At 44.9% G+C, this 24,669-nt stretch overlaps 1 protein-coding gene across 3 annotated transcripts; it reads right to left on the bottom strand.

Annotated features, from left to right (window-relative positions):
- Positions 1–1,323: 1,323 nt before the first annotated feature.
- Positions 1,324–24,581, bottom strand: LOC128404908 (protein bicaudal D homolog 2-like). Of its 3 annotated transcripts, XM_053370978.1 has the most exons (9): positions 24,348–24,581; positions 19,927–20,146; positions 19,603–19,815; positions 14,696–14,848; positions 11,937–12,344; positions 8,291–9,058; positions 3,780–3,931; positions 2,785–2,989; positions 1,892–1,992 (listed from the first exon to the last, which is right to left on the bottom strand). In XM_053370978.1, exons 2-9 carry the CDS (start codon positions 20,137–20,139, stop codon positions 1,987–1,989), a joined length of 2,118 nt encoding a protein of 705 aa, XP_053226953.1. In that variant the 5' UTR covers positions 20,140–20,146; positions 24,348–24,581; the 3' UTR covers positions 1,892–1,986. The 3 variants fall into 3 exon arrangements, with proteins under 3 accessions (XP_053226952.1, XP_053226953.1, XP_053226955.1); XM_053370977.1 differs by lacking the exon at positions 2,785–2,989 and having other exon boundaries at positions 1,324–1,992; XM_053370980.1 differs by lacking the exon at positions 1,892–1,992 and having other exon boundaries at positions 2,878–2,989; positions 3,713–3,931.
- Positions 24,582–24,669: the final 88 nt, after the last annotated feature.

Genomic DNA, 24,669 nt, shown 5'->3' with positions numbered 1-24,669 from the left:
TGTTATTTACTAAACAGAAAAGTGTACCAAGGATAGCAGAATGGTTAGAGAAGCTGTAAGGATATGTGGATATAGGTAAAAGGTAAAGGTAAAGGATCCGTGGACGGTGAAGTCCAATCAAAGGCGACTATGGGGTTGCAGCACTCATCTCGCTTTCAGGTCGAGGCAGCCGGTGTTTGTCCACAGACAGTTTTCCGGGTCATGTGGCCAACATGACTAAACCGCTACTGGTGCATGGAGGTCCATGACGAATGCCAGAACACACAGAAACACAATTTACCTTCCCGCCGCAGTGATACCTTATTTATCTACTTGCAGTGGCATGCTTTTGAACTGCTAGGTTGGCAAGAGCTGGGACAGAGCAACGGGAGCTCATCCCATCGTGGGGATGCAAACAGCCAACCTTCCAATCAGCAAGCCCAAGAGGCTCAGTGGTTTAGACCACAGCACCACCCGCGTCATATGTGGATATGAAGCTCACTAAGTGGGAGTGGGTGGCATTCATGTTTTATTCTATGTTTTATTCAAGCTTGATCCATTAAAATGAAAAAGACTTAACTTAGTCATGTTCATTAATTTAAATGGGTCTCCTCTGAGCAAAACATAGTTGAATATTACCCCAAAGCTTATGGAATTTAGAAGGCAAATGGACAATGTACCGTATTTTTCGCCCCATAGGGCGCACCTATTTTAATGGGAGGGGGGGGGGAAATAAAGAAAAAAAATTATTTTCCCCCCCAGGCGCGGGGCTGGGGAAGCCCGAGCTTCCCCCGACCCCAGAACAGGCTGCTATCCGCAAGCCGTGGGAGAGCAGCCGAAGTCGCCCAGCTCTCCCACGGCTTGCGGAGAGCTACTTGAAGCCTGGAGAGCGAGAGGGGTCAGTGCGCACCAACCCCTCTCGCTCTCTAGGCTTCAGCGAAAGCTTGCATTCGCCCCATAGGACGCACACACATTTCCCCTTCATTTTTGGAGGGGGAAAAGTGCGTCCTATAGGGTGAAAAATATGGTATTTAAAAACATGGCTTCCATTTGGGCCAGAGATTGGAACCTGTAGCCCCTCCAGGATTCCCATCCTCCCTGACATGCTGACTGAAGTTGGAGTTGGAGTCCAAGACAACACTGAAAGAGCCACAAAACCCCAACTTAGATTATCCTTTCTTGCTACTGTACATAAATGAATGGGAACACTGTTACAGTAGCATTTTAAGTGGTATAGTCTAAAATCAAAGAGTGGTTTTCTAGTAATAATCTTATGTTATTTACCATATTTTGCAATAACTATGATTTAATGCTCTGAATTAGTTAAGGAAAAAAGGCTAGGGATGCAGGGAAATCAATTATTTATTTGAGGCAAAGAACCAGGGCTCATCTTGCTCCAGACTACAAAGTAAACTGTTTCATACTCTTATACTGCTGGTGTCAGGATGGTGAGGCTAACAGGAGACACTGCTGGGTCCATCTCACAACATGGCTGCATGGCTGCATGGGGCTAGTTTTCCTTCTCCCCACAATCCATGCAGTCAGCAATGTAGTCATTAACTATGTGCAAAACCCCATGGGGAGACAGGTAGAGAAGTGATGGGCCTGGGAGAGTACAGCAGGGCAAAGAAATTCAGGGGAAGGGAAGAACCCATCTTTTCACAGCCAGACCCAAAGCAGGCAGCCCTGGTCATTAAGGCAGACATCAGTGTCTCACAAAAAGGCACAGTGTTAGAGGCGCTTAGGAAAGTCAGCACTGAGGCAAACAGAGAAAAGGTGTGTGTATCTTTGCATAACTCTTAAGGCACGAGGGCAGGAAGCAAACACTGGCTGGAGGCCTGCTGCTGGCACAGGGTTCCTCTTGATGGGTTACAGCTTGCAGGTGCCAAGCTTCTCCATGTTATGCAATAATAATAATAATAATAATAAATGGAGTTCTGTGACCACAATGGAAGACACCGAATGAATGAGAAGTGCCTGGAAATCCTGCACTGGATACTGGCTGTCTCATCTCTGAAAGGAGAACGGGGACCAGGGAGAGAAGAAAGGCAGTTAGAAAAATACATTAAAAACTACCGCTTGTTTTCCTATAGCTCTCCTGTGCTGGCCCTGGCATAGATACTCACATTACAGCTAAGCATTCACACAGCACTTGAACTGTTTAAGGTGCCACCATATTGACCAATATTGCTGACTGGGGTGGGAGGGAGGACACTGAGGCTGGCATAAGGCCACCTAGGGGGTTCACAAAGGCTTCAGTGCCACATTAGCTCTCAGTCATAAGGCTGCATGGAAGGTGGGGTAGGGGATTGCTATTGGTCCGCGGACAATAGAGCCTTGGCTCTCACATGTGTCATCATTTAATTTTCATTTACTGCATTTATATCCCACCTTTTTCTCTATGGAGCTCCTCATATAATCCCCCAAACAGTCTGCTGAGAGGCAGTGACTGGTGGTGAGCTTCATGGACAAGTGGGGATTTGAACCCTGGTCTCTCAGGTCCTAGTCTGACATTCTAACCACATTACCACACTGACTCTCCTGGTTTATCATCTCTGCTTGGATAAGTGAGTGTTATTAAATCTGAACAAGTACACTGGTTATACATCACTCAAGGCTACACCTTCTCAGGGCTATTACCCTGCCACAGTTCTATGTGGAATTTTTACTGATAAATTTGAAGAAGCTGTGTATCACTCCCAAAGGCAGCTGGGCAGCATTACATCCTAAGCGGGTAAATGGCTTCAGGGGGGTTTTGTTTCACCATCCACCCATAGCAGAACTCATTGCTCCAACTGTTCTTACCGCACTACCCTTGGCTGGCCTGAGTGCCCTCCTGCTACTTCCCCGTGGCCCCTCAGCCGGGCTCTCCAGGGACTCCAACCTTTGTGTGAGTGCCAGCTTCTGCTGGATGGCCATGCGCAAGAGGGAACTCAGTGTCTTCTTCTCATCCTCAGCAGCTGCCAGCTGCCGCTGCATCTCATCTAGCTGACTCACATACTGGTCACACCTGGAGATAGACAGAGGTGGTGAGTTCAAGGCGAGTCTCAAAAAGGATCAACACCACAGAATCCTGGGCAGGCCTTACACCAGCTCTCAGTGCTTTGCATCTACTCAGGGTCCCATCAAATGCCAGAAAAAGAATGGAATATCCCATTGGACACTAATCATTGCTTGCTGAAACCTTGGCTCCCTTTAAATTAAGGGTGGTTTCTAGTCCTTATGGTTGTGAAAGTATATTGGAAAATGCATGAGCAATGCCTGGTAATATTTCAGAAGCTATAGGAATAGGGCTTCAATAATATGAATAGTTTGGCCAACTGTCAAAACAAGTTATGAGGAATCTAAGAAATTTTGTTTTATGTTGTGCAATATATAGGCTCTATATTCCACCCTTTGGTGGCACAGAATATGACAAACATTGCACAACTTGGAGTTTTCTTTTAGTTCAGCACCCCCTCAAAGAGCATTACCTGACCTCCTGCAGCTTCCTTCTCTTGTGCAACTTCTGCGGTCTAAGCAGCTTTCCATCTCTTTCTATGCATTGTGTGAAACCAGCCTTCCTAGTCCACAACCAGTCAATATCACAATTACTTGATTCTCCCAATCGACATGGCAAGTCCTCAATTTCAGCACTTGTGTGAGGATAGTGGCACAATTCCAACATGAAACAGGAGCAGCAGTAGATCAAAGGCTCAGTGCCAGCCCCCACCCACTTCAAGAGGTGGCTTACCTCCAACCTCTGTCCCACTGCCCCTTCTCTACTATAGACACAGCTCCCTGGGATGCCCGCTCCTAACCTGCTGGCGAACATGGCGCGTAGGGAGCAGAAAGTAGCAGCATCCTCCTTCAAGGCTTTCAGCTCATGACGCAGCTTGGCCATGGTCTCCGACACCAGCACCTTCTCACCTTCAAACTGGCCTTTAAGGTTTGAGAGGGCGGCCTCTGCAGTCTAAAGGGGAAGGTTGCCAAGGGTCAGATGATGCACTAACAAAATGAATTTCAATAGGGACAAATGTAAGGTTCTACATTTAGGCAGGAATAACCAGATGCACAAATAAAAGATGGGGGACACCTGGCTTGCCAGTAGTAGCTGTGAAAAGGATCTAGTGGTCTTTGTAGACCACAAACTGACCCTCAGTCAACAGTGTGACGCAGCAGCAAAAAAAGCAAATGCTATGCTATGCTGCATCAACAGAAGTCTAGTGTCCTGGTCAATGGAAGTAATACTATCACTCTGTCCTTCCTTGGTTAGACTATGCCTGGAGTTCTGGGCTTCATAATTTAAGGAGGATATTGACAAGCTGTAACGTATGCAGAGGAGGGATGAACAAGATGAACAAGGGTCTGGAAACCACGCCTTATGAGAAATGGTTGAAGGAGCTGGGTATGTTTAGCCTGGAAAAGAAGAGATATGATAGCCATCTTCCAATATCTCAAGGGATGTTACATGGAGGATGGAGCTTGCTTGTTTCCTCCTGCTCTGGAGGGTAGGACTTGAACCAAGAAAGGAGATTCCAGCTAAACACCAGGAAGAACATTTTGACAGTAAGAGCTGTTTGACAGTAGAAGGGATTCTCTTGGGATGTGGTGGACTCTCTTTCCTTGGAGGTTTTAAAGCAGAGGTTCGATGGCCATCTGTCATGGATGCTTAGTTGAGATTCCTGCATTGCAGGGGGTTGAACTAGATGACCATTGAGGTCCCTTCCAATTCTTTGACCTATAGCTTCTCCCCCATGGAAACACCCTTCACCATATGCAGAAAGTATCATTAAAGCATTGGCACACAAACATAGCGCACACACCCTTCTATGCTGCTCTGCATAGGAGACTCAAACAGGCACCTGGAACCATTCCACCCACAAGAACAATCTTGGAAGAGCCAGGCACATGGGGCTACCAGCCTGCTGATAAGGAAATACCTTCAAGAGGCTACTTCACTTTCAGGTCAGCAACAGGGAACACATCAACAGGACACCTTTTTCAGAGATTGAACAAGTTTATGTGTCTCTATGATTACACTCATGGGTGGCCCCATTCTTGCTTCAGCCCTTTTTAAAAGCAAGAGAAGATGCTCTAGCAAGGAGCCTCCAGAACACAGCCTAGGGTGCTTGAAAGATCCCAGGACTGCTCAATCCTGGTATATATGCAAGGAGTATTCCCAATATCCAGTCTTACACATGCAAGCTCCAGGGACACATGCAAGCTGTGTCAGAAATTCATCATGTGTGTTTTTCAACAGGTGCAGGTTCAACTGCAACCACGTGGAGATCTCTGGATGCCAGGTTGGCAACTGACATCTCCATCTTTCATCTTCATCATCATGCAGATGATGGACTTTTTGGAGCTAGTCGACCTGACCGGAAGAGTCTGCGACCAGAATGAGGAGGAGTACCAGGAAGAATGGATGAAATTTAATGATAATTTAGTTAAATACATTAAGTTAAATTAATTGGAAAAAGCTTGCAATCACCAGTTAGGCTTAGGACTTAAATAAGTAATGTGATGAATTATTATGTTTAATGCTGAATTGGGAAGAAAGAGTGATGTTAAGTGATTAAGTTAAAATTATAAGAACTTTGATTTGGAAAACCGTTAAAATGATAAGCACTGAAATTCAACTAGGGGGATACGAGGAAGTCACTTAACAATGTTAAGAAGATTAGTTTTAATAAGGTTATGGTTTATGTTTTTTTGTTAGTGTGTTTTTAATTTTGTGAAAATCAATAACAAATTTTGAAGGGAAAAAAAAGACATCTCCATCTGGCTGGCCCCTCGTTTTTTTTAAGCAGGTAAACGGAAGAGTTTATTTATTGCATTTATCTCCTGCCTTTTTCTCCAAGAGGTACATGGTTATCTTCTCTCCTTAGTTAATCTCTACAATGACCCTGTGAGGTAAGTTAGGAGGCTGTGCCTGGCCCAAGGTCACCCAGTGAGCTTCATGACTGAGTGGGGATTTGAACCCTGATCTTGTAGGCCCACGTCCAGCACTCTAACCACTACACCAAACTGGCTTCCTAGAGTACTTCTGCTATGGAGTAGTTTATATAAGTCAAGTAGGTAAATAAATAAATATGGAGAAAGACAAATGTCACTTGGAGTAGGATCTGAAGTGTTTTCCTGAAGCTTGAATTTGTTTTATTCTGGATTGTTTGTTCTACTTGATGTTTTAATGTGTTGTAAACCACCAATATTTTTTTCTTTAAAATGTAAAGTGGTATAGAAACAAAATTAACAACAAGCTTCAATTTTTTTTTTTAAAAAAGGTGCCTAGACATTATGTTGTGGTGACCATAACATAGGTTTAAGGTGCCATTTGGCGATTAGGGTTAGGATGATGAGTTTCTAACACTGAATGCAAGCCCAGACCACCGCTCTTTTGGTATGCAGCCCTTTCTGCCTTCTTTCCCAGGCCTGGAAAGTTGGAGAAAACCTAGCAACAGCCTAAGCACAGGGCTCATGCTGCAAAGAGTGAGGAAAGCAGCAATAGTTGCTAGGAATGCAGGGCTGTGAAGAGAACAGTACTGGTGGGACCAGGGAGGAGCAGCAGGAAGGTAAGAGTGCCCCAGGACTGCAGCCAAAGGAAGTGGGGTGGATAAACCCCTCCCAGACAATTAGAAATTCTATTAACAGGGTTGCTGTAAGCCGCCACCCTCTCCAAGTGCATTTTCTTGGTTTGCACTGGATGCTGTCAGTCCATCCAGAGCTTAAATATGGCACTGGTATTTGGAAGGCAGGGTCTGCTGCCTGGGTACCTAGATAAAGTGTCCTGCTCTGCATTCCCCACCATCTAAGGTACAGCTAGTGGTTAAATGTGTCAAGGTTTTTTTTCCAGCTGTTGTGCCCAAACTCTGGAACCCAGGAGGCCCACTTAGCCCCATACCCATCAGCTTTCCAAAGGCTAGTGAAAACCACCTTTTTATTTAGGCAGACCTGTAGCCTGCCTCCCCAGTCTGCTGCTCTTTATTGTTGTTGTTATTATTTGTTTCTTGGTGGCTTTCCAAAAAAGCAGCTTATGAAACATTAAAACAAATGGTATGCAAGGGCCTGTGATCTCAGGCTATGCCACGTCACATCCAGGCCTTTTTATGGGCCAAAATCATGTGGGAGAACTGAATGAGAGGTTGGGAATACAATTCCACTCCAGAGAATCTTGGTTTTAGAACACGTTTCTAGCCTTCCTTGTTGTAAGCCACCATCAAAGTATTTCTGTTGTGGGAGGAGGAAATGCAGCTAATAAAAATCCACAGTTAACCTGACATGACGGAAGGCTGGAAGCCACAAAGAGGATGACTTAAAGAGAGAGACATATGCACTGGAAAAGATGTTTTTAAGGCATTGCAGTGATGGAATCCAATGGCTGGGTTGCTCTTAGAATGGTCTCTCTGTAAACAGTTTTTGTGAGTTAATTTATGCTGTAGCTTGACACTGTTATCAGTAGGAAGGAATGTGAGTTTGGGTAAGGCGAGCACAGATGGAGGAGACAGGAGAACTGCAATAAATCAGCGAACCAGGGAAAGAACTTTGAACATGTGAAAATATTCAAGCTGGAAAACAATGCCGAAATCTGGAAATAAGAACTTACTGAAATACTACACATGCTGCAATCAAATATACACACTAAGTTTTTTTTAATATATTTGCTGTTTGCAGGGTTGTAAAGGGGCAGCTGATGGAAAATATAATTGGAATTATGGGGTGATTTCAACTAGAAATTGAGAACTAACAGCAACGGGGGTCTATCATGGACATATCTTGCAAGAAGAGCAGGAAATCAGTTTTGGAAATTGTATTGAATTAATTCAGTAATGATTTGTAATAATTTGGAAAATCAATAAAAATAATTGGAACAATCCCTTGCTCTTCCCATGATAGACAGAAGAAACCTGTGTAAAATAAATGTTGTATAATTCTGCAATTTGCAAGATCGCAAAATACTGCCTAGGCAAAGATTCATTTACTTTTAGACACAACATACTCACAGCCTGATCATACCTGTTTTGTGACTTCTTAACACATTCAGTTTTGCAGTCAGTGTAAGAAAATTCCCATAACTCTCACTGATGAGCCCATTTGGCACCAGTAGCCTAACAGAACCCCATTCTTCTTCCTCTACCTGCACTGTTTTGGCAGGAGAAGGAGCAGCAAGATGAAAAAGGTGCTATTGGCAGTGGGCAACCCACCAAAAGGGCTCATTGCACTAGCTGAGGGTGCTCCCAGACCCAGCTGCAGGCCCACACCTTTCTCACCCTCCCCATCCTATTCACTCAGGGCTGACTCCTGACCACAACCAGGCTACTCCTGCACCCACCTGCTTGTTGGCCTTGAGTACTGTGCGCAGGGTGGCAATCTGCTCCCGCTTAGTACTCAGCAGGGACTTCAGCTTCAGCACCTCCTCCACCAGCGCCTCCTTGTCACGTTCCAGTTCAGCACCATGCCCCATCAGGCCCTGCTGATGCACCAGGGAGAGAGCCACCTGCAGGTGCCCTAGTTGTTCTCGCAAGACGGCAGTCAGGTTGGCCACATTGAGGGGCTCCAACCCACAGGGGGAACTGGGGCTGCTGGCTGGGGACTGGTCCCCACTGCTGCTTGTCTCCATTTCTGTGAGTAGGAGTTTTCGGGAGGACCGTCTTCTGGACATGCTCCGGGCTCCAAGACCTTCCCGGTAATAGTCCAACACAACACGCTGAGGGGTGATGCTGTGGCAGGCACAGACATGATGATACAGAGCGGCCATCTCCTCAGAAAAACCCAGGAGCTCTTCCTGGGCCTGCGCCAGCCGTGACTGACTCTCCCGTGCCATCCTTCGGGCAACCCGCAGCTCCGTTTCTAACTGAGCGGCTGCCTCCCTCTCCTGCCGGGCTGCCAGCTGGGCCTTTTCTAACTCTTCATGGCAGCGCTCCCTCTTACAGGGTGATGGGTGGTCCCCGCCATTGCTAGGGCCAGCATCCAGGGTCTGAAACTGCTCCACCTCATGGTTGTTGCACAGCTGTTGCTGGGCTAGAGCCTCCTGGGTGCTGCTCAGCTGTTTCTTAAGGTCCTGCAGGTCTGAGGCAAGCGAGGCCTTCTCATTTTCTGCCTAATAATGCAAACAGGAAATTAGAAAGGGGATGGGGAGAGAGTTTGGTGTTTATGTTTCCCAACACAAGGCATGGAGATAAACTGAGCCATAAGCTAAATCCAGATCCAAGGAGGCCAACAGAACTCTAAGTTGTTGGGACATGCTCAAGAGCACTTTATGTCAATAACTGGCTATGTATTTTGCAGAGCTACATCCTGGCATGGAAAACAGGACCTAAACTGGGAGCAGCTGGCAAGGACACTCTTAATAGGCAAGTGCTCTGAATGAGCAAGGACAGCGCTGGTTTTGCAGCCTTACCCCAGAGATTAAGGCTGCTCAGTTCTATTCCGAAACCGTGACCCTTTTGGAGGGATCAATACAGAAGGGACAGGCTTCTCTCTTTATAGAGCTTGCCACTCCCAGGTCTCAAGTTTCCATCTGGCCTTTAAAGAGCCATACAAAAAGAAGCTGAGCTTCCGGGCATTTGATTCGCAGCCAGGTATTTCCTTTGGCCAAGGGCGGCCAGAATGAGGCTAGCCGGAAGTGACCCAGAATCAACTATCATAGCATTCACCTTCAGGAGGTTCTTTAAACTGTGGGTGATCTCTAATACAAGATAAGCTGTTAAAAATAGAAGGAAGATGGAAGAAGAGAGAGCTGCATTCTAGACAAAAAGTGGACAAAGTGGACAAATGTCTCCAATACCTTGCAAGAGTAGAACAGCATTCAAACCTCCTTTGCCAAGACAACTGGCTTGGCAGGAGGGAGAGATAATTTGCAGACAAGCAGCCTGAAGGGGGTGGGGAAAGTGCAACAGGGTCAGGCCAGAGCATGACGCCAGCTGGGCAGGATGTGCAGCTGCTCGGAATAACTTTAGTGGCTTCCTGCCACTCACTCTACAGGCGACTGAGAAGCTTCCAGCTCAACCGGAGTGGGGAGACAGACAGACAGAAACAAACAAACAGCAGACTCCACAGACAAGATTATTGGCAGAGTAGAAACCCGAAAGCAATGCCTCTGGCATCTGAGCGACTTGCAATCAGAATAGCTCCTTTGAGTTCACTGTGGATCAATTCTATCAAGCCATAATTTTGATCTTGCTTAGAAAATCACTTCCCAGCCTAGCATTTTCTTAGCTTTTGCCACACCCATGCTTCCCGCCCTACAGAAAGAGGAAATAGCCCCATTACAGTACATTTTAAGCTTTGAAGAACAGGAACCCACTTTTTGACATCACAGCCTGATTGTTCAAATTGCAATGGTGGCTATTATTTGTGCTGTAATACCTTCATCCTCTGTGCCTGAGGCAAAACTGAATGGCAAGCAATTTTAGGGGATGCCATCCAATGTTGCACTGGACCACTTCAGGATTACAGATGGAAAAATCAAGGGACTACAAATCTAGCTGGAGTTGCCCTTGCCAGATAGTCAACACCAAGATATCCCACTCCTGCATCCTCTGTGAATGGGGAGGGAATAATATTTTTCTCAATTTTTTTATTTTCCCTTAAAGAAAAAATAATGCAAATAAAAATGTGCACCCCACCATGAGACTATCATTTATCATAATGATAAATTTCCAAAAATCTAAGACTTCTTGAGATGGTTTAACAACATGAACTCCAGAAATATTCTCCATATTTTCTCAAAGTCATTTCTCTTCCATATTCCCCTTCTTACTTTAATAGCACACGTTAATTTATCATTAATCGCTATATCCCACACTTCTTTGTACCATTCTTCTATTCAGCATCCACCTTGCTTTTACCATTTCCTAGCTTTGATAACTCTTGCCGCTGTCAACAAGTTTTTAAGTTCTTCATAGCTTGCGTACAGGGAGGGAATAATTCTGCTGGGCACAAGAGACCACTCACTCTCCCCAGGTTCTCTGACAATCGTGTGGCTGGATAAAAGGGATAAGTAAAGGTAAAGGGATCCCTGACCATTAGGTCCAGTCGCAGACAACTCATCTTGCTTTACTTGCTGAGGGAACCAGCGCACAGCTTCTGGGTCATGTGGCCAGCATGACTTAAGCCGCTTCTGGTGAACCAGAGCAGCGCACGGAAACACCGTTTCCCTTCCCGCCGGAGCGGTACCTATTTATCTACTTGCACTTTGTGCTTTCGAACTGCTAGGTTGGCAGGAACAGGGACCGAGCAACGGGAGCTCACCCCATCGCGGGGATTCGAACTGCTGACCTTCTGATCGGCAAGCCCTAGGCTCTGCGTTCTTTGCAGGTACAAGAGGGCTCTGGGCAGGAGGGGAAGTGGAAGAGAAAAACAAGCGGTCTTGCCTTGCCTCAGCACACTGGGCTTTGCACAGCTAGTGCTGTTTATTCCCCAAGCCCAGCATAAAGTGAGAACTGAAGCACATCCCTCCTAACAAGTTCCCAACATGCACCAGAGGACTCTTGTGTGGGAGATCAATGACAACTGCCTATTAGCCAAAGGAAGAGATGGACCGTCCAAGGAAGAATTTTGTTTAAATGACGCCCTCTTGTAAAAAACAAGTCTCTGTACATTCAAATATAAATTACCAGGGGCAAAGAGTAAACTAGAATCTTCTTGCCAATACTAGCTTTGTTTTTCTACAATGGAGCATTCAACAATTTGATTCCCTCCCTTGAAGTATTACACAGTAACTACAGAGACAGGGGCAAGGACTTTTTCAGAATTTGAATACACAGTACATGGCAGTGGACTGAATCTCTAACAGAGCTGCAAACCCCAAGTTAGCCAGCTGGGGTAGGGTGAGGGGTGGGGATAGCTAACCATTCGCATTGGCCTAAAACATAGCACATCTTGCTCCACTGTGCAACAGGAATGCAATTCACGTTTTTAGTCATCTCATATTGAAACCAAACCTCTCCCTGATCCACAGGGCTCAACCTGCTTACCTGGAGCAGCTGTTGCTGCAGTTTGTGAATCTCTGCCAAGTTAAGCTCACTGAAGAGGTCTGCCACAAGACCAGGTGCAGGCCGGATGCTGTGGGGTGTGGAAGCCATGCTCCCAATGCTGCTGGCATTGGCAAAGCCACTATCCTGTTCCTCTGCACGGCTGTGGTTAAGCTCTTCTAGGTTGGCTTGCAAGCTGCTTAGGGAGTCATGGCGCCCTCCTGTGCAGATGGCCAGCTCTCGCCGCAATTCCTGCTTCTGCTCACGCTCTGCCTGCAGAGCCTCTAGTGCCTCCTGAAGTTGGTGTTCTGCCAGGTCCCGGAGTCGACCCAGCTCCAGCAGCTGAGTCCCAGCAAGCACCAGCTCTTCCTCTCGGCAGCTAAGGGCATGCTTGATGCTCTCAAACTCCACCTGAGGAAGGAAAAAAGGGCACAATACTAGGTGGTTGGCTGCTGCTCATCAGGCCCTGCCTCCCCCAGTATTTCATATGAATTACTGACATCCACATCTTTCAGCTTCAGCATCACTTGGACCAGTTTGGCATGACTGAATATGACACACGCTTACACTTTCTTTCTGCACCAACAGGTGGAAAACAATCCCCAGCATCCTTTAAGATGCACCAGCAAGCCCTTCTTCCATGTCCTCTTATGTAAGTGTCAGACAGACATGTGGAATTGTGGCCAGGCACCTGTATTGTGGAACTTCCTATTATCACCGTTCCAGACACCAAAACAAGAAAATCTGAGTGAGTTTTGAGTGGCCTATTCATGACGTAGATAAGCTGGACAGGCATTTAAGAGCTATTAAACAATTCTGTTTTATTCACCTTGCACATTATTCTGCAACAAGCTCAAAATAATTTTAAAATGCAAATCCTATATCCTAGTAGCAAAGGTGGTGGTCCTGTACTTTTTAATGAAACAAGGCCATCAGCAAAGTCAATAGGTCTGCATAATTGCGGAACTATAAAAAAAATTAGTTTAACTCAACACAGAAAGAGACATAGCAACAGGTATTCGAATCCAGAAATTGGACTGTGCGAGCAATTAAGCATCAGTAAAAAGCAAGGGGAAAGGAACTTAAGAGATGGAAGGGTGGAGAGAACTGGCCTGCTCCAGTCCCCAACTATTAACACCACTGCAGAGAAATCAGTATTGTGGGGTGCAAACTTGAGTATAGCAATTACACCCCCCAGAGCTTTTAAGAGCTCTGATCCCTTTGAAGTTAAGAGCCTTGGAGAAATATGTTCAATCTGATAAAAAATACTTCCTCCAAACCCAATTAATCGCACAGATCCCAGGTACAAAGGCAAACACACACACACACGTATATAATTTCAATTTGTATACTGCCCTTCATATGAAGATAACGAGGGGATCACAACATAAAAATAAAAAATGAGAACACAAATATAAATTCAACAAATATTAATAGTACCATAACACCGGAGGCCTTCCAAGAGGCATCCCCTGCCATGCCTAGACTATTGAAGGTTCTTAAGGGTCATTCCATATAAGGTGATCCAATGTACATTTGTTGATTGATCAAAACTTAAACTTAATATTACAAAATATTAAGGAAGAAAATATTAAGAAAACTGGATGACATGAGGTTAAAAAAACCTGCATCACTTGATATGGAATGACCCTTAACTCAGTTGGTTAGAGCATAATGCTGATAATGCCAAGGCTGCAGGTTCAATCCCTGTAAGGGACAGCTGAATATTCTTGCATTGCAGGGGACTGGACTAGATGATCCTCAGGGTCCCTTCCAACTCGATGATTCTATAAGAGGCTTGCTTCGCGTTCCTAATAGTGGTACCTCAGAAATCAAACAGAATCTGTTCCGGAAGTCCGTTCAACTTCCAAAATGTTTGAAAACCAAGGGGCAGGAAGCTCCTGCAGCCAATCAGAAGCCGTGGAAGTTCTGTTGGACGTTCGGGTTGCAAAAAGTAACACTCACTTCCGGGTTCGCGGCATTCGGGAGCCAAAACATTCAACTTGCAAGGCGTTCAGGATCCAAGGTATGACTGTACTACGGTCTTTCTAGCAGCAGGCAAATACTTTCTTTTTTAAATTCTCCAAGACAGTTAAAAGGTTTTAAGATTTTAAATGGCTAACACTTTAAAACAGGGCTGGATTCAACTAATGTTGCGCTAGCAGGAGCTGGCACAAGTCCTGGTAGCACAATGTGGCTTCCCTGCCTCCTCCTGCACCCCCATATCAGCTTGGGAGGGTCAGGAGAAGCTTCAGAACAGTGCAAATGGGGAAGAGGAGAGGAGAATTCTACCCTGCAAGCAGAATTCTTGCACTGGTAGAATGTTCATATTAGTACGACATTGAATTCCACCCTTAACGTTTTGAACTACAGCTTTAAATATTTTTAGACTGTTTATGATGGTTGGTTGCATGTTTTAAGTCCTATAAGATTGCTCTTGCAATACTGCTAGACTGCTGAGGTTCAGAATCAACTAATCAAGGCTCAGAGTTCAGCCATCTTAGAAGTGTCTCTATAGCAGCTGTATTAGTATCACCCCACTTCCATCCACAAGCCAGCAAAGGTCCATTGGGACATGGTTGCAGGTGAAAGCAAACATACATTTGCAAAATTCAAGCAGGTGAACACAGCTGAAGCAGTACTCCTATAAAGCAGATGCTATACAATGGTGTGGTTGACATTTGGTCCACACCACTGTATGAAAGGCACACATTCAAGTGGTCAGTGCCAGGCCCACTATAGTATGTGGAAGATACCAATACCTGACTGCCCTTGAGCACGGAGACCTGCTTCTGCAGAGAGATGTTCTCCTCTTCAAGTTCAGCACAGTCCTGCAACTGACGCAGCTCCCGTGTCTTGATCTGTTTCATCTCCTCACATAGCCGGGCCTTCTCGGATTCTAGGATCTGACGTTCCTGGGAAGACAGGGGGAAACAGGAACCAAGTCAGACATGCCACAAACCACACACCATATGGTATTGCATCAAGGCAGGAATGGATAAGGAAGAACTTGATATAGGATATATGTTAATGGCAAGATCCAATACCCAAAGCAACTTCATCCTACCTACAAACACTTTTTAAAGCTTTCTTTTTCCATGTTAATTCATGGAGGCTCCTCATTAAGCTTTAAAACCCTGCTTTTCTGGGGGTCAAAGCTGCATAAGGAGCCTCCACCAGAAGAAAGTACTTGTTCATACAGCTCATGCAACTTGCTTCCAAAGGAGTCAGTGAGGACCAGCACCGTGGATGGCTTTAAAAGAGGACTGGTCAAATTCATGGAGGATAAGGCTACTAGCCATTATGGTGGCACTCTGCCTCCATAGTTGGGAGACAGCTTTGCTTCTGAACACCAGTTGCTAGAAATCAAGGAGGGGAGGGTCCTCTTGTTCTTGGGTCCTGCTTGAGGGTTGCCCACAGTCATCAAGTTAGCCACTGTGAGGACAGAAAGTTGGTCTAGATGGCCTACTCCAACAGGATTCTTCTTACATTCTTGAGCACAGGGACCCCACCCAACCCCCATTTCAAAGCTTTGTCCTCCAACTTGGAGGATAACCAGCATGGCAACGGGAGGCAGAGCTAGCACGATTGTCCCTGTGGTTCCCTTCATCTTTTTAACATGGCCCAGTAATGCCTGAGGACTTGATTATTAAATCAAAGTGAGGGAGAAGTGTCCACATGGTTTCACACTTAGAAGTATATCTAACACTTACATCAAGCTGCAAGTACAAGCTGCTATTGGTGGTCAACCACAGCAGAACGTTTTTATGGCATGACGGTGAATTTCACCCAGAGTACACTGTAGAAATAACAAAATGCAGGGAGCAACGTCTCACATTCTCTTTTTTTTTTTAAAATATTTTTATTAAACAGTTTTTATAGCCACACAAACAAAACATAACAACGACAAATACATAAACAAACAATAACAGAAACAAAACAAAAAACAAGTATCATTTCATATCCTAATTTCTTAAACCTTTCTTCCTCGACTTCCTCGTGCCTCCCTTTTCTGTATTCCAAATTCTAATCAATTACTCAGCAAATCTTCCCTTATTTTACTTTAAATTTAAGCTAATCTTCCTTATTCTCCTTGTCTTAACCATTGCTAATAGTAACCATTTACTTTCCAGTCCAACATCATTCTAACTTTCATTAATTTTATAGTATTTCTTTAGATAGTCCTTAAACTTTTTCCATTCTTCTTCCGCTGTTTCTCTTCCCTGGTTTCGGATTCTGCTCGTCATTTCTGCCAAGCCCATGTAGTCCATCACCTTCATCTGCCATTCTTCCAGTGTGGGTAGATCCTGTGTCTTCCAGTACTTTGCAATAAGTATTCTAGCTGCTGTTGTAGCATACATAAAGAAAGTTATATCCGTCTTTAACACCCCTTGGCCGACAATGCCCAAGAGAAAGGCCTCCGGTTTCTTAGTGAAGGTATATTTAAATACCTTTTTAAGTTCATTATAGATCATTTCCCAGAATGCCTTAATCTTCGGGCACGTCCACCAAAGGTGAAAAAATGTACCTTCCTTTTCTTTACATTTCCAACATTTATTATCAGGCAAATGGTAAATCTTTGCAAGCTTGACTGGGGTTATGTACCACCTATAAATCATTTTCATAATATTTTCTCTTAAGGCATTACATGCCGTGAATTTCATCCCGGTGGTCCACAACTTTTCCCAGTCAGCAAACAAAATATTATGACCAATGTCCTGAGCCCATTTAATCATAGTTGATTTAACCGTTTCATCTTGTGTATTCCATTTCAGCAGCAAATTGTACATTTTTGACAAATTCTTAGTACTGGATTCTAACAATTCAGTCTCCAATTTTGATTTTTCCACCTGGAAGCCAATTTTACTGTCCAATTTAAACACTTCATTTATTTGGTGATAGTGCAACCAATCTCTCACCTTCTCTTTTAATTTCTCAAAACTCTGCAATCTCAGTTTGTCCCCTTCCTTTTCCAGAATTTCCCAATATCTTGGCCACTTCGACTCCATATTTAACTTTTTAACTGCCTTAGCTTCCATTGGCGACAGCCACCTTGGGGTTTTGTTTTCCAGCAAATCTTTATATCTGACCCAGACATTTAATAGTGCTTTTCTGACAATATGGTTTTTAAAACTTTTATGTGCTTTTACCTTGTCATACCACAAATATGCATGCCACCCAAAAATATTGTTAAAACCTTCCAGATCCAAAATGTCTGTGTTTTCAAGAAGCAGCCAATCTTTTAGCCAGCAGAAAGCTGCCGCTTCATAGTACAGTTTAAAGTCTGGCAGGGCAAACCCCCCTCTTTCCTTTGAATCCGTTAATATCTTAAATTTTATTCTGGGCTTCTTGCCCTGCCAGACAAATTTAGATATGTCTTTCTGCCACTTCTTGAAACAATCCATTTTATCCATTATTTGTAATGCTTGAAACAAAAACAACATTCTTGGCAATACATTCATTTTTATAACTGCTATTCGACCTAACAAGGAAAGCTTCAAATTTGACCAAATCTCCAAATCTTTTTTCACTTCTGTCCAAGTTTTTTCATAATTGTCTTTAAATAGGTTCACATTCTTAGCTGTCATATTTATACCCAAGTATTTCACTTTTTTAACCACAGTCAACCCCGTCTCATTCTGAAACCTTTCTTTTTCAACCTGTGTTAAATTTTTCTCCAATACCTTAGTCTTTAACTTATTCAATTTAAATCCTGCCATTTGACCAAACTCTTGAATTATTTCCAAAACTCTTTTCGTACTAGCTTCTGGCTCTTGTAATGTAAGTACTAGGTCATCTGCAAATGCTCTCAATTTGTATTGTTTAGCTCCGACCTGGATCCCTTTAACCAGCTGGTCCCTCCTAATCATATTGAGCAAAACCTCCAGGACCGATATAAAAAGTAGTGGGGAGATAGGACACCCCTGACGTGTCCCTTTTTCAATCTTGAACCCTTCTGTAACCACATTATTTACAATTAATTTTGCTTTCTGTTCAGAGTATATTGCACCTATACCATTTTCAAACCCTTGGCCTACCCCCATCCCCCGGAGGTTCTTCAACATGAAACTCCAAGATATATTGTCAAAGGCTTTCTCAGCGTCCACAAATATCAAAACAGCCTTGGTATTTATATTCACTTCCAGCTTCTCCAAAATGTCAATTATATTCCTTACGTTGTCCGACAAATGCCCTTTCGGGAGAAAGCCCGCCAACGTCTCACATTCTCAGGGACGTCTTAATACTCCAGGAACAAATCACTACTACTTTTCCCATTTCACAGCTAACCATTTTTGCATTCTGGTTTGTAGGACCATTGTGTTAGATTCCCCCTTTTTTGCTACTCTCTTTTTCTATGTTATACACTACCAAAGAGGCCCACACATTTCGGTTGGCTGACTACCAAGGCTAAATTCTATGGTTGCCAAGATCTTGGTCCTCTCAATAGCAGAAGGGCAAAACCTTACTCCTGATTTTGCACTGTGTGAGCACTTGGAGCAGCTCAGAAACATAGCACAACTGTGGAAATGATCCTCCAAGTTACCTCCCAACTCAAAGTCTGGGGGAATTGCCACACTATCCTTCTGAGGATTAGACACACCTTTCAAGCTGCAAAATCAAACAACCACTGCAGACCTCCCCTGAAACTTGGAGATGGAAGTAGAACATGCTTGAGGTACTTCAAAAACCTTGGAAGCAATGAGACACAGACAAGCCCCAGCCCTCCTCCCATTATGAGGGCTACCATAGTTGTGTTGTGCTTTATATAATAAAATAATAAAAATAATAATAATAATTTTTTATTTATACCCCGCCCTCCCCAGCCAAAGCCGGGCTCAGGGCGGCTAACAAGCAATAATAAAAATAAGTTGAATGAATACAACTTAAAAACAAAATGAAAATACAACATTAAAATATTGAAACATTAAAATATTAAAATGTAGCCTCATCGCAGGAGGAGAAAGGAAAAGAAAAAAGAAAGAGGGGGAGGGAATCAAATTGGCTCCAAGCCAAAGGCCAGGCGGAACAACTCTGTCTTACAGGCCCTGCGGAAAGAAATCAGATCCTGCAGGGCCCTGGTCTCATGAGGCAGAGCGTTCCACCAGGAGGAAGCCAGTGTTGAACCTCTAGGGTTCATCAAGCTCACCAGAATGGGTGGGATACTCTAGCTTTACAAACTCTAAACCCATAAGCATATAGTTCAGTATTCTATGTAGCAGGCTTTCATTAGTTTAAAGAACAAAAAATATAACTTCCAGTCTTGATGGCTGCAGAAATAATTTTGAATACATATGGGCAGTGGTTGGTGAGATTTTCTGAACGGAAACAAACAGGACTTACAGTAGCCAGATACTGGGGCTGCAGTGCTTTATATGACTTGAGGGCCTCATCTGCCCCTTCCTATCTTAGAAACTATTATGGCATATAGGTGGCACATCAATCAATAAAACAGTGGAAACAGAATTGTGCAAAATGCAGCCAACTGCTTACTACAATTGTGCAAAATGCAGCCAACTGCTTACTACAAATATTTCATTCCTTTATCAATTTAGCAACTAACCTAATACACTTTAGAAAATACATATGTACAGACTTGTGTGCTAGAGAGTCCTGAACTACAACCCGTATGGACCACCCCCACCCCAGTTTCTTAACTCAATCACATTACCTTCCTCAAGTCCCGCAGAGCCACACCAATACGCTCATTTTCTACCCCATTGTTGTCCAACTGGGATCTCAGATGCTTCACATTGTTCTGAAGCTCCTCAATGGTCTGAGTCAGGCAGGCTTCTTTGGAAGCAGTTTCTCTGAGCAGACATTCTTCTCGGCTCTCGCCGTCAGCTGCTGCCCGTTTGTGACTGCTGTGGGACTCTGCTAAAGCCTAGGCAAGATAGAAGGAGGCAGGAGATTATGGTTAAGAGCACATTGCCCAAGCTGGAAACATGCTAAGGGCATCCTTGCCCAAGGCAGAACAGGGGAAACTTTCACTCACCTCCTTCATGTGGACCAGCTCCATGCGTAGCACCTCCAACTGGCCTTCCAGCTCACCACAGCGCTGCTTGAGCTCGCCATTTTCCTCCAGCACAGCCAGTCCATACTGTGCAGCCTGGACTTTTTCTCGGGTTGCCTCCTGCAGCTCAGCCACCAGTCGCTCCACCTCTGCTTGAAGCTTTTCTGGATCTTGGGCCATGGAGGCTGCTGGCATGCTGCCCCTGGCCAATGACAGATAAATATTTGCTAGGAGGCAGGAAAGCATAGGTGGAAGCACAGAATATAAAACTATCAGGCTTCTCTATCCAATAGACAGAGCTGCCAGTCAATCCCCTTTTAAATCCCATTATGGAGATCCCTTGCACACCCAGATTTCATCTCCCCTGCTCATTCAAAACTCAAATATGCCACTGGTGCTCCAACTAAAATCTGGGGTGTTCTTAGGCCACCTCTCAGCATGGATGAGTAACATCTCCAGGCAAGTCTAATCTATTGATCACTTTGACCTATACTAAAGAAAGAGACATATTTTACTCATTTTTATTTAACAAGATATGCCGCTTGGTTGTAGTAAAACCTCTAAAACAGTTATAGGCAATTAACTGAATAGACATGTATGTGGTAAGGCAACTGCACAAGTAAGGTTTAATTTGTGGCTTCATACAGTAACATTTACAAGTCTGACTTGACCGAACCCCCACCATGGACAAAACAGGCCAAAGATGGCTCAGATGTGCATTAGCTAGGAGTTAGCCAGGAGCTTGAGAAAACACAAACAGCAAATAAAGATACAAAATCAGAGTACTAGCCTCCACTAATCTGATTACTGCACCCCAACACATTTTGAACTTTTATGGAGCTAATGATTCAAAGTCAGGCAAAGAGTTATTGTTCTGGGAGGCATCTGAGAAAGAATAGTTTAGATGTTAGCCCCAGACACCAAGGCATAAAATATTTAAGGTAAAGGGACCCCTGACCATTAGGTCCAGTCGTGGCCGACTCTGGGGTTGTGGCGCTCATCTCGTTTTATTGGCCCGTACAGCTTCCGGGTCATGTGGCCAGCATGACTAAGCTGCTTCTGGTGAACCAGAGCAGCGCACGGAAATGCTGTTTACCTTCCCGCCGGAGCGGTGCCTATTTATCTACTTGTACTTTGACGTGCTTTCGAACTGCTAGGTTGGCAGGAGCAGGGACCGAGCAACGGGAGCTTACCCTGTTGCGGGGATTCGAACCGCTGACCTTCTGATCGGCAAGTCCTAGGTTCTGTGGTTTAATCCACAGCGCCACCCGTGTCCCTCCTATAAAATATTTACTGGGAGTTTTAATCTACTATCTCAGCATGCAGGCACAACTACTTAAAAATCAATTAACATGTATGATTCATCCTGCAACAGTCGCAGCTAGACCATTACTGTGCCAAACATTGGTGCCTATTCGGTCAGAAACATCACAGTCCTCAGCCCAGCAATTGTATCCCACTCTTTCTTTCTCCAAGGACTTCAGCATGGCATAATTAATGACCAAGAGGGAATCTGATGGAAAGATAATAGTACCACCGGGAGAGGCAAATTCAACCTGCCCTCAGATTACGTTTAATGAGAGCTCCCCTGCTCACAATATATGTGGCTGAATATAAATGTATTGCTTCTAGAGGAGACCTTGGCTTTGATAGACCCTCTGGAACTCAAAAGAGCATCCAGTGAAAACACCTCCATGCAAAACCTTGCCTATGGAACATGCTCCTTGAAGTATACTAAGAGAGGCTGCTACTGACAGACTGTACTGACTACAACATGACACATGGAAGGAGTTGCTTTTTAGGGATATAGGGGACAACATTGTTTTATGTTTTATAATTTAGATAGAAGTAGCATCTTCCCTATGAGAAGAACTGACTTACAGGAAAAGACCAAGGGATGTCTGGAAACTGGGGAGATGCCTTTCAGATACTCAGAACCCCAGAGTGAAGGCAACTGTCATTCTTTACGCAGCATCCAGTACCGCCTCTGTGCATGGAAGTATCATTTAGGAATATGCAAGCTTCCATAAGGAATATGGAAAATATAAGCATTTTTGGTGGTGGTAGCGGTGGGGATACAGAGAAAGCATGCAGCCATGCTTAGGAAGGTCAGGAGTGAGGTTTGCTTTCCTTGTAATAGTGAGGGGGGAAACAGCCGCAGAACAAAGCTTCTCACACTGGCTAACCATTATAACTGCAAGCTTCTCTAAAAAAATAACACAAGCAGTAATCAGACTAAAATATCACTGTCTAACGGGTGGAGTATCAGATTAGAGTTCATGTCACTGTTCACAACAGCTATAACTTGCTTTTTGTTATAACTTGCTTTTTTGTTTGCTGTTAATGCTTTGACAATTACCACAAATTACACAGTCTGGTTTACATTTAGGGAAATTGCAGGGATCAGCACACCCAGAGTGCAACGGATGAGCCTCCACTTAGGAAAATTCCTTCAGGATCAATGTATCTTCTACCACCAGGCATTTGGCGAAAAGTGTTTTTTGATTGGCCAGACTTCCAAAACCAAGCTATATGCTGACCTAGAAGATATGTGCCTTGATTTCCATTGCTCCCCATTACAAAATATAACAAAATGTTGTCATCCACTCCTTAACATTAACAAGCATTTTAAAGGATGGAACAAAACAACTCCATCAAAGAATGGTCCACCACAGACTTGTAAATAGTTACTTGCCTAGAAAGTAAATGTTATTTGCACCAGTCTATCTTGAGACAATGGAGCGTGCCTCTGCCTTCCCTAACACCCTAGAAAATAGATGTAGCTGGAGAAGTACTGGATAGCAAAGGTGGAGAAGGGTGCCAGGCTTCCCTTTACAACCCAGAACACCTTATTTGCAGCCGTCCCGCTCCAGGAGTACCCACGGAACCAAATACTATACTGCAGTTTGCAATCACAGGAAATGAAGCAAGTTGTATCTTCTCCAGATCATTTTGCTAAGAAAACAAAGAGCCTTATGACACTTTAAGTCTAGTAAGATTACCACAGTTCCTACGGTGGGTACTAGAGGAAATGAGGATATAGCTAAAAAAGCTAGAACTAAACTCTGCTTTCACAACAGTCTTCAGACAGGCTTGAGAGACTTCTGCTTTGATGACACATAAGCTGATCAACCACGACTTGACTTCCCTCCACACCAGTGCAATGAGAGTTACAGACTACAGCACTACCTTTATGAGTCTGTCAATGACTGAGTGCAGGGCAATGTTAGTACTGTAATAAGTGCAGAGGCCTACTTGCTGCCAAAGTGAAATGGATTTGCCAGGGCTGTACCAATTTAAGACCACAGGCGAGGGCTCACAATGGACTGTATGAAAGAGCACTACATCACACAAGCTTTCACCTGGAGGTTCAGTTGGTATAGCCCTGAGGCAAACTGGCCATTTTAAAGAGAACTAGGCTAGAGCTGAATGTATGAGCAGGTGAGAAGGAGGACACAGTCAAACAGCTGAAACCCGAAGTTTAAAAGGCATTAAGCAACAGGAGTCAAAACTGCGGCAATCAAGATACCACAAGTATCAAAGGAATGCTCCCATAAACAGTAAGAACAATTGCAGAAAAGTGCTGTAATATCCTGTCTTGGAGAAACAACACACGCACACCTACCATCCTTGCACTCCAGAAGAATGACCACCTCCTGCCATTAATCCCATTTTACCCATGAACACATGCTAGGGCAGTGGCCAAAGTAACTAATCCAGATTAAGCAGTCTAGGAATGTGTAACTTGACTTCACATCTTCATAGTGCAGAAGATTGTTGCTTCTCTTTCTGTATTAAGTAATGGAACAAGGTACCCACCTTCAGCTGTGCTTCCAGCCACAGAATCAAACCGGACCCTGTGCTCCAGCCACAAAACCCCACACTTTCTCCCCCACCCGGTGCTTTGTGTGACATCTTGCCAGTTTCCGGGATCTCAAAACCTCACTGTTCTGCGACATTTTGGTTGGTCCCAATAAAAAAGTACTGCCCTGCTGTGGATTTCTGAAGGGTTTACTTCCCCCTTCCCGTCTTCTAAATGACCGCTTATTTCTCTTTTTCACGCATCTCAAAAGAAGGTGGGAAACACCACCCTCCTGCGTGACTGGCAGCAAGCCAGAAGAGTGCCGAGAAAGCTGCTTTGCAAGCTCGAGTAAGGAATATTGTTGGCGCGAATCCGTTTTGAGAATAACGCCGCTTCCCCTCCCCACAACCCCCCCCACACCCAGCCCAGTGTTATAACGCCCTTGGGTTCCAGAGGCGCTAATGAAAAGACACTCGGCTGTCACTTTCGGATTTGAACGCGGGCTGAGGCGAAAAGACGCCGCTCCCGCGGGGCCGAGGCCGGGCTCGACGCGCGCAGCCCCGCCAGCAATTCCCCCTCAGAGGAAGGCGCGCAAACTCACCTGCGCCCTCACCTCGCGGGCGAGGGGCGTGGCCTCCGCCTCAGCGTCCTCCAATAGCAGAGCGGCAGCGCGGCTGGGCGCGAAGATCACTCCTCCGGCCCCCGGCAGAGGCCGACGCGGGGGATTTCCGCCTCAGGCGGGAGGGCGGGACGCCTCCCTCTTCTCCGCACGCGGCGTCCTCAGGCGCCGCTCCGCGCGGCCGGCGTCAAGCAGTGACACTCCGCGGGCCAGCCGCGCCAGGCGCCGCCGCCGCCGCCATCAACAGGCTATTCATCCTCCGCCCGCTCCTCCCCCTTATAAGCCCCGCTCCTCCCCCTCCCCC

The sequence above is a fragment of the Podarcis raffonei genome, chromosome 17, assembly GCF_027172205.1.
Source record: "Podarcis raffonei isolate rPodRaf1 chromosome 17, rPodRaf1.pri, whole genome shotgun sequence".
NCBI classification, from domain to species: domain Eukaryota; kingdom Metazoa; phylum Chordata; class Lepidosauria; order Squamata; family Lacertidae; genus Podarcis; species Podarcis raffonei.
Note: the sequence above shows the minus strand (reverse complement) of the source record. Positions and strands in the feature narration are given on the sequence as shown.